This window comes from Fukomys damarensis, unplaced genomic scaffold, assembly GCF_012274545.1.
Source record: "Fukomys damarensis isolate Sample0158 unplaced genomic scaffold, DMR_v1.0_HiC HiC_scaffold_8, whole genome shotgun sequence".
Lineage (NCBI taxonomy): Eukaryota > Metazoa > Chordata > Mammalia > Rodentia > Bathyergidae > Fukomys > Fukomys damarensis.
In genome coordinates this window covers 19,477,628-19,490,802 of record NW_022900920.1, presented here as the reverse complement: position 1 = coordinate 19,490,802, position 13,175 = coordinate 19,477,628, and the positions used below count along the sequence as shown (strand labels likewise).

The 13,175-nt window shown below is 35.0% G+C and overlaps 1 protein-coding gene across 4 annotated transcripts in view; it reads right to left on the bottom strand.

Annotated features, from left to right (window-relative positions):
- The window catches only part of Rab11fip2 (RAB11 family interacting protein 2), a 97,379-nt gene that overhangs the window by 58,797 nt on the left and 25,407 nt on the right, over positions 1–13,175 (bottom strand). For 3 of the 4 annotated variants that reach the window (XR_004516282.1, XR_782281.3, XM_033761390.1), the window contains exon 4: positions 8,410–8,455. Coding sequence is in view for 2 of the 4 variants with exons in the window: in XM_033761390.1 (XP_033617281.1) it covers positions 8,410–8,455 (46 nt within the window). In the remaining 2 variants the exon portion in view is untranslated. Of the gene's footprint in view, positions 1–223; positions 2,715–8,409; positions 8,456–13,175 lie in introns of those variants that run through there. The other variant, XM_010634532.2, reaches the window with a different exon arrangement.

The window sequence follows — 13,175 nt, the reverse complement described above, 5'->3', positions numbered from 1 at the left end:
ATCTGCTTATAAATCTATTGTACCATGCATATTTAATGAGCACATACATTTTATGTTTAACCTACTAACAAAATATATCATTAGGCTATTTATATTTTGGAAAAATAAACTAAGGTCGTCTTTTTGGCCTTTCTTCTACAATGCCAGAAATTAAAAGTACTCTGTTTATATTCCTGCTCAAATAGAAGAAACACTAGTATGTTTACTTGGCAGTTCATTTCACTTTTCTTTAGTTTGTTATACTGACTGATTATGAAAATAGTAGTAAGTTTATACTCTGGGTCATGAGTGAAAATTCATAAACATTGGAACTGAACATTTGCAAGCAATGGTAAATACAGATTTGGTTTTAAATACAATACCTGTATAACATTTTGAACATAAAAATATTGATTCAGTTGTGGCCAATCATTCATGCATAGATAAGTCTATTCTTTAACCATTTTATTAGAGACAAAGAATTACTCTTTAAAAATAAATTTTCTCATAAAAAAGAGCAGCTGTAACTGAACCATCATTTTAAATGAGCATTATGGAAAACACATCCCCCCAGTACAAAAATAACATCTTGGCTCATTCTACAAAGAACAAATCTGACTAAAGTGTATTAAGATATCTGCAGGTAATTGTCATAATACTGAAAATGCATAATTTTGGTATTTTAAAATGTTTAGGCCTCAGTAACACTATTAAGAAAAAAATGCTAAGAACTTTGTAACATTTAGTAATTTCAAATGGCACCATGTTAAAAAATAATTACTCAGACCTCAAATGGGGAAATAAAATCCCACACTAGATTTTGAGGTGCATTACAGAACTTTAATTATGAGTGGAAGGAAGTTATTTTTCCTTCCTAGTTTCTTAATTGTAGAAAAGTATTTAATTTTTGTGCTTGGGAAAAAATTTTCACAATTTTAAAATGCATATTCTCATAGGAAAACTAAGGTAACTAAGAAAACAAGGGATTTTGGTTTAGGAATCTAAGTTTGGCAAGGATTCTGATTCAAAATATTAAAATAAGCAAAACTATTATAACTGCTTTTTAACATTCAATAAAGCCTGAACATTATACAAATGTAATTCATGAAAGGATTGGGGAATGTATTAGCCTCCATATACAGACAAACTTTTTATTTTAAATTCAGAAAGACAGATACTCTGTTTCATAGTATTTTAGTTTTAAAGAAGAAAAGCAAGTAGATTAGCAAATTTTTGCATTATTGCCCTTCAGAGTAATGTTATACAAATATATAAAGCAAATCTATAGATGAATCAAGTTTTGGGAGTAAACTGAAAATAAATTTTGTGATAAATCAATTATTAAAGTATGGATGTCGAGCAATATGTAACGTCATGCTAGTTAACGATCTGCTCTAAACCTCGCTCTTCCTGTAGTTAAGTCTTATTTTGGTTCAAGACCCAAAGGCAACCATCTGTTCCATTATTTATGAAACTCGAAACCAAGCCTAATTCTTCATTCTTAGAATTTGTTCATTGCTTTGGATTATTGGGCACTAGCTGATGAATTATTTTTCCCAAAAAATTATTTTCAGATATATCTTTATAATATTTTTCTTGGTTGTGTTTTAAAGGCAGGCAGAATTTCAATGAAACAAATTGCATTCTGCTTATACCTTGCATACAACTCAAATGTTAGGTAAAAATTAATTCAAAGAAATTCACGCTGTTGTGAAGTTAATCAAGTGTCCTAAAACTCGATTCTTTTAAAAAGGAACTCAGGTCATTACTTTTTGAAAAAGAGCTAAACTTTGATGTTGGAATTATATGTAGCAGCTGACTTTGAAACTGCATTTCACAAAGTCGAGTGACGTGAAGCAGCTTCTCCATAATGAGCCTTAACACTAGTGATCTGTCTTGCGTCGACAGAGCAAATACACATTTTCAATCTCTGAAATTATTATTCTAACCTTAGAGGCAACCAGTTGTTCTAAAAACACGTTTATGTGAGGTATATGCATGTATTTTATATACAAAGACACATGAACATATATATATTCATGTGTGTGTATGTATATAAAACATGAACTGTTTTTTAGTAGTGTTGATAACAAGCAGTATTCCTGAAGCTAAATGCCTACAAAATGACTTCTGAGAATCCAGCCACAGTATCACCTCTGCTTTATGAAAGATCTATTCCTGAGGACTAATTCGTGGACTTGTGAAGATATTTCTGGGCCTATGGCAGATTAGTGGCCGATGCCAGCACCCAAGTGACTCCTATGGAAATTCCTGTTCAACAGGAATCTGGGCCCACATCACTTTAAAAGTTTAAAGTAGTTTGCTCACTTCAAAGGTCACTACTGATAGCCCCTGCTAGTATTTACAGGTAAAATAACTGTCACAATGAAGGAGTATATATAATGAAACCTGATAGTGTTGACTCTTTCAGTAGCAAGTTTCTCTCTGTCTCTTCCCCTGCCCCTCCTGCTCTCTTTCCAATTATGAATGCAGCACGGCTGGCTTTATTCACTGCTGGAGAACTTGCCAGCTCTCCTGGATGGTTCATATGGCACTCTGAGGATACTAGGCGTTTCTTCCATCACCCGGACGAGGAGGTTGTCGATGTAGTCCTCAAGCTCCCGGATGTGGGTGTCTTTCCTCCGAAGGAGTTCTTTGTGCTTCACCAGCTCTTGCAGCACCTCTTCGTAAGTCAGACTACGGTACCCTGCAGTGGCATCGAAAGGATTGCTGTCCTGGAATGGGGTACAGACTGTCACTTTAGCAGAGAGAGTATCAGCGGCAAACATTAAGAATTATTTAGAACCTCAGCTTTGGTTTTTCAGCCCTGACAAAGTTTCCTTCCACTCTCAGCTAGAACTAATGAGACAGTTGCCAGATTGGCCGGCCAGCTCTGAGGCAGAAACTTGTACAGATGCACCAAAGCCTTTATTATAACTCTGAGTTCTAAATCCCTTTTTCTGTTATGAACACTTTTCTAGAATAAGAAATTCACATACAGTTGAAGACTAAATTAAGAAATAAAGTGTTCTATAATTTAAAACTAAAAGCTGCTAGGCCTAAATGAGGACCAAAATGAAAATGTCTAAGAATTAACTTAGAGAAACTAGAAGAAGACACTGAAAACTACACATTTGGACATTAGTCCTCAAGGATCTGTTTCTGTTGAACTGTGGTGTAACATACTTAGTGGCTTTATAATGAAGATAGACACAAGAAGCAGAAACATCAATATGCTACTCTCAATTTGCTGTGAAATGTTGAGAGCACTTGGAACTGATCAGCATCCTTATAAAAACCTATACATAACCTATTTTAATTTAGAGGCAGCAGAGATTTTTTTCCCCACTGAAAAACTAGTGTATTTCGTCCTCCTCCAAACAATACCTATATATAACTGCTTATCATATTTCCCTTTTTACCTTGGTTATCAGGAAATCCAATTACAAAACACAATAATATTATGATCAGTATTACCTGCATTCTATCCAGTTTCACTTTATTTACTTAGGTAATCTTCTTTTTAAACAAAAGCATAGATATAACCAAAAAAATGAAAATGGCATTGATTTAATTCATTCCCATTACAAAGAATTCTAAAATTAATGAGACACCAACAGCAAAAAAGAAATATTTCTCAAGCATCAGGAAAGGCAGTATAATGTCTTTTATTGATACTATGTAGCATTTAGATTTTTCTTTTGAAAAATGCCCAAATATAAAGTAACTTTTGCCATTTAAACATAGTTCTATCATTAAATCCAACAACTTAAAATGAATTTCATCACCTTTGTTCAAATAATTTCTACTGTAAGAAAAATCAACTGAAATATTAAAGAAATTGGTTTTCTTGCTTTTAAAGACTAAAAGAACCTATTTAGTGAGGACTGGGGGATGGGGATGGTCACTCCACAGAGCCCCGCTTGCCACAGGCATTAAACGCCCTTCTCCAAGCTCAGGGTCTGCTGTGGCTGTGCTGTGGCTCTAGAACTCATCATCGCTAAGGCCACAGCTGAGCTCTTCACCATGCATCCCCACCCCAGAGCCCATGACTACGGCAGCACCAGAGAAACAGAAGCTAATGCTCAGATACTGTAGTGGTGCTAGAGTTGTTGAAACACACTCTTTTGTCCAGGTCAAACCAACCAACTCAGAATGGAAAAGCTTCCCCCTCTCCTTAGAAGCTCTCAGGCTTTGTGGAGATGACAGAGCTTGCATAGGCTATCAGGGACTCTGCAAGCGGAAATGCATAATGGGCATTTCAGTGGAGAATGGCTATCACTGGGAAAGGAACGGCTGGGAAATGAAGTGAAAAACAGGAAGCAGAGGCATTACATGGAAGATTCAACCAACCACCAAGGATACTAAAAGCTAAGTTAAAGAGTTTTAGACTGTTTGCAATGGGAAAGGAGAAACCACTGAAGGTTTCTAAACAGAGAAATGGTATGACTAAAGTATGATCTAGGGAAATCCAAACAGCAAGAATGGGTAAGATCACTTGGAAGACCTTAGACTGGATATAGGGAGATTGAAATATCAAAGACAAGAGTTAATAAGAATGAACAGAGGAAGTATTAAAAGGACATTAGTGTAAATTCTATAAGATATATTTAAAACTACTTCTTATTTTTTGGCATTAAATACTAGAAAAAAATGTAACTTTGTGAGCTAATACTATTTTTGTCCCTGAAAACATTTCAAACGTTGCTCTAAAACCATTAAACGACAATTCCAGGGGTAAGCATTGGCTTTTTGTTCTCTTCTCTTTCAGATCAATTAAGTTTACATACACACAGAAGCTCAGTTACTAATTTACCTGTTAATGAGTAGCATAACATTATAAATGTCTTAATATTTTTATAAAGCACTTATTATATATGATAATTTCCTATAGTGAAGGTATACACCATGGAAGTAAGTCTATTTTTGAAATCTGTCCAAGATGTTAAAGTTTCTTCCTCAACCCAAGTAATATTGCACAGATTTGAGGTAGCAATCAAGTTAGGCTACATTTTTCCTATCTGATGAATGAGATCATCTCCTGGGTCTCTTAAATTCTGTAGTCTACCAAGTGATTTTTCTGAACTTTTAGAAGTAATTGTCCCAACTGTGATTTTATTTTTCTAATAAAATATTTACTGAAAAAACAGGAGCGCTTGTAAGAACTGAAGGGACAAATGAAATTAAAATAAATGAGATATGTTACTGATTGGTTGACTGTTTTTTTCTTAATTTAACATAATAACAGCATCTGTTCCAGTCTCTAATTTAATGAAATTATATATAAATGAATTGATTTTTCCAAAGTAATTAAGTGACGATACATTAAAAAATCATTTGTACCATTACAGTAAACATCATATAAGTAATAATGGTTAATGCAGTTAAAATTTTTTAACATTTCTCTAAAGACAATGAAGATCAAAGATGTCACAAGTTACTCATTTTGAAATAATTAGCCTAAGTTTATGTCATGATATAAATCAATCTAATAATCTGTCAAAGTAATATATTATCTCAGAATGCTGTTCAACACTTTACAGCCTTGACTGAGAATATACAATATACTTTTTCCCCTCACAATGACCTAATACTGTACTGTAATGACAGAAAGATTTCCTGAAAATACATGTCTGTTCTTTTCAGTAAAGTTTCCCTTTGTCCTTTTAATGTGACAATTTTATCCTGAATTTCAGCATCAAGTTTCTGGGCAGGAAAACATCTTAGAAACACATGTACTATAAACTATATTCTGAAAAAGAATATAAGATAATTAAAAACAGTTCCAGGCTTGGTTCCAAATTTTATTTAATATTTGAAAACCATATAAACCTTCTAATTTTAGACATAAGATTCTTACACTGACAGATCTACTCAATAAATATATACTCTTCTGTTTCGTAATGTAAATCCAAAGAAAATAATATAACGATTACTATTAACTAATACAAACAATAGAAAACTATTTTCTGGTTATAAAAATTAGATTGCTTAAAGAGGAAAACTCAGGAAAATATACAAAAATTGTGTTTTCAACATACATTTACTATTGTTCTTGGAAAATTTTTGAAAACTGAGAAATTTCCAAACTGGTAAAGACCAAACACAACACAAACGAAGCTCTTAAGTACTCAGTATTTTTTTCCTGTAGCACTCCATATAGACGGCACATATGCTTTTAAGATGCCTTATTTTCAAATTTAATGTACATTTTTCTTTTCTTACCCCTTTCACAACTAATCCTGACTCCTTCTTATTCCACCTCTACTAAAAAATGTCCATATGAAGATAACAAGAAAATGGGGCTTGGTGAGAGAGTAGCAGAATTATCACATGAAGTTTCTTAATGAGAATTTTAAATAACAGAGTTCTACACAAAACTGAGAATTACTCGTGGTCTATTTTTATTTTACACATAATCTAGCCTTTTAAGATAGGAAATATACATTTTTTACAATATTTAAATTTAAACAAAAGCAAATTATCAGGACTCAAAATAACTGAAGATTTAAAGAAAGGTTGTCCTGGCAACCAAATATTGGTGGGGCACTAACTGACATCCAAGGCAACCAGCGGGGCGAGAGAGGGAGAAGATGAAGGCTTGGCATTCTCCGATCATCTCATTATTGTTCTAATGAGGAACTTTGCTCTGGGAATATCATCTCAGCTACTTTCACATCTTTTGTCCTCCTCCCTTCATCTCCCTTTCAGTTCTTAATTAGGCCTTAAAGAGCTCACACTGCCCTTTCAACTGGCTACTGCTCCTGCTTAAACACCGCGCCTTCACAGACAGGTGTTGGCACCAGCAGAGACGACGAACAAACTTAATTACAAAATACTACGTCCAGAAGAGGAGAAAATAACTTGGTGGATGGCTATTACTGGAGAACTTAATGTAAATTACTTCAAATATCTTACAATCTCCAACATAAAAATTGTTCAAATACTTTTCCTCAATAATAGTCAGTGTAAGGATGAGCTTTCTCCTCTTAATTGTATCTTGCAGTAAATTAACGACACCTAGTAATCCTTTAACTGTCATTTAGAATAGTTAGTATTCCCGAGAAAAATAATCACACATCACGGACTCTTTTATCACCTTTAAATCCTTTAACTAAAACAATTTTCACATTTTATTTCTTTAAAGATTTCTAAGGATGCTTTTATAGCAATAAATTTCAAGATTTGGAAAAGTACATTTACAGCACATAGAAATTGTAATTAAGGTTACTTAATAAACAATGGCTACATATTAAATCGATTTTTTGATGTTGTATTTTGTTTGAGATTAAATAACCGTCTGATAGAATTCATTTTACTATCTGATCAAAGGCTGACTTCATATATTCTGACATTTCTTGCCAGACTGCCATATTATAAAGACTTCAGTATTTATGAAACATCAAAACTCACAAATCATTTACATAAAACAGCAAAAACATTGTACAAAGTCCTGTGCTTCTACAATGTTTTCTACAATTTAAAAGACAGACAACTTGCATTTAAATTTATATGGTAAATTCTAACTCCACCTCTACTTCTTTTAGGCATATCACATCATAGAAACTCATGATATGTGATCGCTTAAAAAAATTTGTATTATACATCTGGATCACACACATCAAGGACAGATGGTTGAAACAGCAACCACAAGGCTCTTGAAATAAAGGCTCTATTTCTGTTTTTCAGCGAGAATTTAGTTTTCTTCTAAGAACATTTGCCTATAATTTTGTAAAGTAACTTATTATCTAGGTTTAATATATTTAGAATTGACTGCAGATGCAACAGAACTCTGAAATCCAACCCAGATAACAATAAAAATGAAGTTAAGATAGCAAAATGACTCTTGCAAAATACGTGCATTGATCTGGCTGGTCGCTGCCAATTCTAGTAATATACAGTATGTGGTTTTGTTCTGATTGGGAAAGCAAATGTCCTAAAGTATCTGTTTTTATATTTTTCAAATACTTTCCTGGCTAACTAGGTCTCATGCTAGGCTGCTTTTCCGATTGTGGAATGTTAAGAAGCAGCTTTATTCTTTCTGCAATCCTCATTCCAACAACAACAATCAGTCTTCACCACGTGCTCTTAATACATAACTAAAATGAATACTTTGACATACTGTTTCTTACTCATTGCTCAAGGATTGCAAACAAAATATGCAACTCTAAATTGCTTCAATTATAACAGTTTGCTTGAATTTCCCACTGGTCAGATACAGAAGTACACCCTCGGGTTACTAAAGCAAAGGCTGAATTTCACTTTCTCTCTTGCTCCCCAAAACTGAAGTTCCTACACCCCAAAACTGAAGTTGATCCACAATACTTCACTTAACTGAAGTATTCAAAAACAGTGGGTATTTGGGGGATCGACTGTCTAAGAGAAGACCAGCTTGTTCTTTGGTAATTCTTTAACTCTTCAGCAACTTACCAGGATTTTCCTGAGGTCTTCACTGCTTGTCGGATTCATATGAAAACTAAGTAATAAAACAAACATAAACATTAAAAGTGTGTCATAGTCCACATGGAAGAAAACACAAAATTAGAAAATTCTTAACCAACGCTGAAAGAAAAATTTCTGAAGTCCATATTTACGAGAAGTGAAATTGAATCCAAGATGTAAAAGAAAAACAGCATTCATTCAATATTCTTAAAGTAGGTATAATTTTAAAATGTAAAGAAAAACTCTATCATCAGAATTGAAGAATACACCTAAGTATGTAGCTTCCAAATATCTTTAAACACAGCAATTTTACTCAACAAGGTACTTTATAAAACTAGTTTTTAATAATATTATTCATTTTATATACACATTAACTCACCCCAAGGCTTATTAAAAAACTTTGGAGGCTTAAGTAAATTAATGTTTGGAAAGAATGAAAGAGTTAAGCACTCTGTTCAAAATGCTTGAGGTATTAGAAAAATTAACTATGAAACATTACCCTATCAATGAAAATGAATTCAGATTGGTATGAACCATTTCTGTCATTAATGTGATTTCTAAGTAGCCAGCCTTCAAAATTTAAACACCGAAACAGACCAAAGCAAAACAGATTTCTTCCATGCAGAGAATAAGAAAATACCACAGCTGAATGCTATAACCATTTTTGTCTTTGAAACATGTCCATTAGGACTGGGACTATAACCCAAAAGAAGCTCAACTTCAAAGCCATTTGATGAGTAAATATTTCATCAGTGCTCTTCAAGTTTAATTTTCACCCAGCACTTAAGAGTATTAGCTGCAGAACTGCTACGAAGCATTACTGTCCTACAAGCCTTTTTATTCCATACACACAAGACACTGTAAGATATGTATTTTTTCATTATTTGTATATTATCAGCAAAAAAACAAAAAAAAACTGGAATCCTTTGAAGATTTTAAAAATTCGCTTAGAAAACTTTTGATTGTGTGACAGAGAGTATGGACAATGGATATCATAGCTGAAAAATATTTGTAACTACAAGTATATATATATCCTAAGGTAAAAATCTACAACGCACACATGCATGTAGGACCACATGAAGAGACAGCCACACAGCTGAAGTTTCATTTGTTATGACTAAGATCTGTAGTGGTTGTTGACCTTCTCTAGCTACAGATCCTGCTGATGAATTTAGTATTTCAGTGGAGCTGGGTGACACACTAGACAAGAGAGAAACATGGTTAAATACCTACAAGGCACCATATCCAAGTTTATGTGCCTCCTTTTCTCATTCCCTGTATCTCACCATCTCTATGGTGTTCTACTGGCTCTAGGACTAGTGTCACCAGCACAACCAGCAAAACCAAAAGAGCCTGATTAAACAGTGGCAGAAAATGACAAAACAAAAGCCAGAAAGATATTACACAGTCCACCTCAGCCTAGAGTGTGGGGGTAGCAGCTGCTGACACATGTGGTTTCCAATCCAAGAAAATCAAGAGAGGCATCCAGCAGGACACAGCTCTCTTTATCCCATTATTTCAGAGCATGGTTTCTGGTGGGTCAAGAAACATTCTGGTATGTTCCTCTCCATCTGACTGACATTCTCAAGGACAAATGATTTATACCCACATCCATCAGGACACCAAGGTGATCAAGAGCAGAGAAGCGAATGAAGGCCCTGGAGCCAGGCAGTAGGCATCCAAATCCTAGTTCGGCCTTGTACTGTTGTGTGAACTTGAGGGAATTACTTAACACTTATTGTCTTATTCCTTCACTGTCAAATGAAGTGGCGAAAGTATGATGATTAAATAAGTTAATGTGCAAAACACAGAACAGTGACTAGTAGATAGGACATGTTGAATAAACGTAATTACATTGCAACACCAGTTATAACAGCAATAAACATGTAATAAACTTTATGTAGCACCCTAACAGACACTTTACCAAACTAGACTTCATTACCATAATATGGGGTCACATGGCTCCATATTACTGTATCTTCCATACCTTCATTTTAAAAACAGGGGCAAATCGAGAGGCTGGATGATTTGTGTGTGGCCCTTCCCCAGGTAACTAGAGCTGTCTTCCTTTAGAATCTGTCCTGCTATCTGTGTGACACAGATAGACTAGTCCCTTTCTCTATATACAGATCTTCATGAGCACTGGTTGTACAGCTGAAGCCCTGAACCAAGAGGCCAAATAAAATGATCAGGTAATACCACTTTGTGGTGAGAAAGCATTCAGCAGAGCTGCACCTCGGGGAAGCAGGGGAGAGCACTCTTGATAATTCAATTTTCATAGCAAATAGAGAAAAGCAATGTTCTGTTATAGCAATTCAGCAACAGGGCCTACTTCATGGAAGAAGCAGGATCTAAATTACAGAAAGGGGCTGGGGATATAGCTCAGTGACAAGTGCTTGCCTAGCATGCATAAGGCCCTGGGTTCAAGTGGGAAAGGCAGACTTGGTAGGCTAGAGTAAAAGGAGAGCTCTGCAGACCATCTGGTATGGTCTGGGGCTGCTGGGCAGAACCATCAGGGCAGGATACTGAGGAGACTAGAATACCAGCAGTTGGGGGAAGGAGCCCCTGAAAGTTCTGAAGCCAAAGAAGAGGATCTTGGACCTCAAGGTTAACCTCTCATAAACACTGAGATGTTTCATGTTTGGGGGCACACTCCATCCCATTACATCCTTGACAATGAACAATATATGACTGTAAAACTCCCAGTATATGTCTCAGGAATTCTACAATTCTGTTTTAAGCTTTTCAGGAACAGGCTTTTAGAACATCACAAACCTAATACATAGTAACCAATCACTTTCACTTACGAAAGTAAAATGAAACTCAATGACCAACTGAAACTTCTCAAGAATGGTTATGTTTAAAAGGCTGCCACCACTGTGAAGGGAAGGGCATGCAGGGCAGAGGAACCAGCCCTCTTCCATTGTACCTGAGTGTATGAGTCCGCTGAGATCCCCAGCTCAGCCCAGTGTATGTGTGAGTGAGGCTCTTGTAATGGGTATTGTATGAGCTCCAAAGGCCGATCCCCTCCCCTGTGGGCTGCTTTACACTCACACATTGACGTGTCAAACACATGACAAATTCAGTCATTCATGGCTGCCGTTTTTGATGTGTCCTTACAGGGGAAAAAAAGAGTTAACTGAACTGGATTGAATTAGCTTGGTGAAAAATAAAATGTCTCTATTTATGGAAGTGTGGCACCAATTTGTGATATCTTTCTCTTTGGACTGCTGTCTTCATGTCAGACAAGATACTGAATAATACCGTCTGACTGCTCAATTAGGCTGCTAACAGGTTAAGGGACATGGTGTTTTGAATCAGGTATAAAATAAACTCAGATATGCTCCTATTGAAAAAAGAAGTTTATATAAATTGAGATTCCAGAATTTGAGAAGTCAGAAATGAAGAAGTCTGAAGGAAGCAGAGGATCCTAAAGCAACTTTTAAACTGATGAAACTATTTTGAAAAATATTTTAAATCGACCTTAACTTTCTGAAGTTTTCCAGCAAAAGCCTGAATTTATATTATGGCATTTCCAAATTTCAAAGAATTTTTCCAAATAGAATCTAATTCTACGATTTAAAATGAGCAGTTTTGAATTATTATTCTAGCAATCATTTGTATTTCTTCTGTAATATCACATTTATTTATCCCAAAGTCATAATGACCAGTGAATAAACAAGAAGTAAACAGGTGAGAAAATGAAATTGTCTTTCAATCTGTGCTATGGATTAATCTCCTTTATATAGGTCAGAACAACAAACTATAAAGTGAGAAACTGATCACTGCAGTAATCAGTAGAGCATCTGACAGCAAAGTGGTTCTTTTTTTAAAAAACATATATGTACTCTTCCAAAACAAAAACACTTAAGAAGGGGAAGAGACTATTCAAAGTGAGAAAGTATAAAATGTTTGTGAAGACAAAAAAACACAGGAAAGAGCAAAGATCTACAAAAACTGTTCAACAGTGCTACTATGAGGCAATGCATGTCATGTTAACTTCTTAGCTGTAAGATGTTAATCTTTGAATTAGCAGGCATATAACCATATGTAAGCCTTCTAGAGGCATTTGAAAACAAGTCTGAATAGGGTACCATTGCACCTTCCATAATGGCTCTTTCCAGACCCCAGTAATGTGAAATTATAAAGCAGAGTATATCTTGACTAAAGCTTGACCCCTTTTTTATTTAATAAGTGAATTCAAATTATCTGTAAAATCCAGAGGTGTGCCACCTGGTGGGGGGAGTGAAGAAAATGGAAGGTGGGAATGACAGAGGAGTTAACTTGCTCAAACTTCATTCAATTCCTTATTATGTATGGGAAATAAATATATAACTTTAAAGTATCACAAGAGAACTTCTGACACTTTCAAAGGAAAGCATCTTATTGGTCTTCTTTAACTGAGAGTGCGAGCTTCACAATAGTGACAAAGATGGGGGAAGAAGGTACTATATATTGAGAAATGCAACGTAACACAAAATCTTTTAATGAGTTTGAAAAGAGGGAGGGAAACACCCCATTTCTAGTTTAACTATACTTAATCTACAATGAAGAATAGAATAATATCACTAGTGTTAAAATCCACAGGTACTTACTGGAGATAGATAGATAGATAGATAGACAGACAGACAGACAGACAGACAGACAGACAGATAGGGATAGATAGATAGAGATAGATAGATCTCCAGATGCCTTTCTGAGCAAGCTTTTTACATGTTAGCTCACTTAATCCTTGTAAGAATTTATGAAATGAG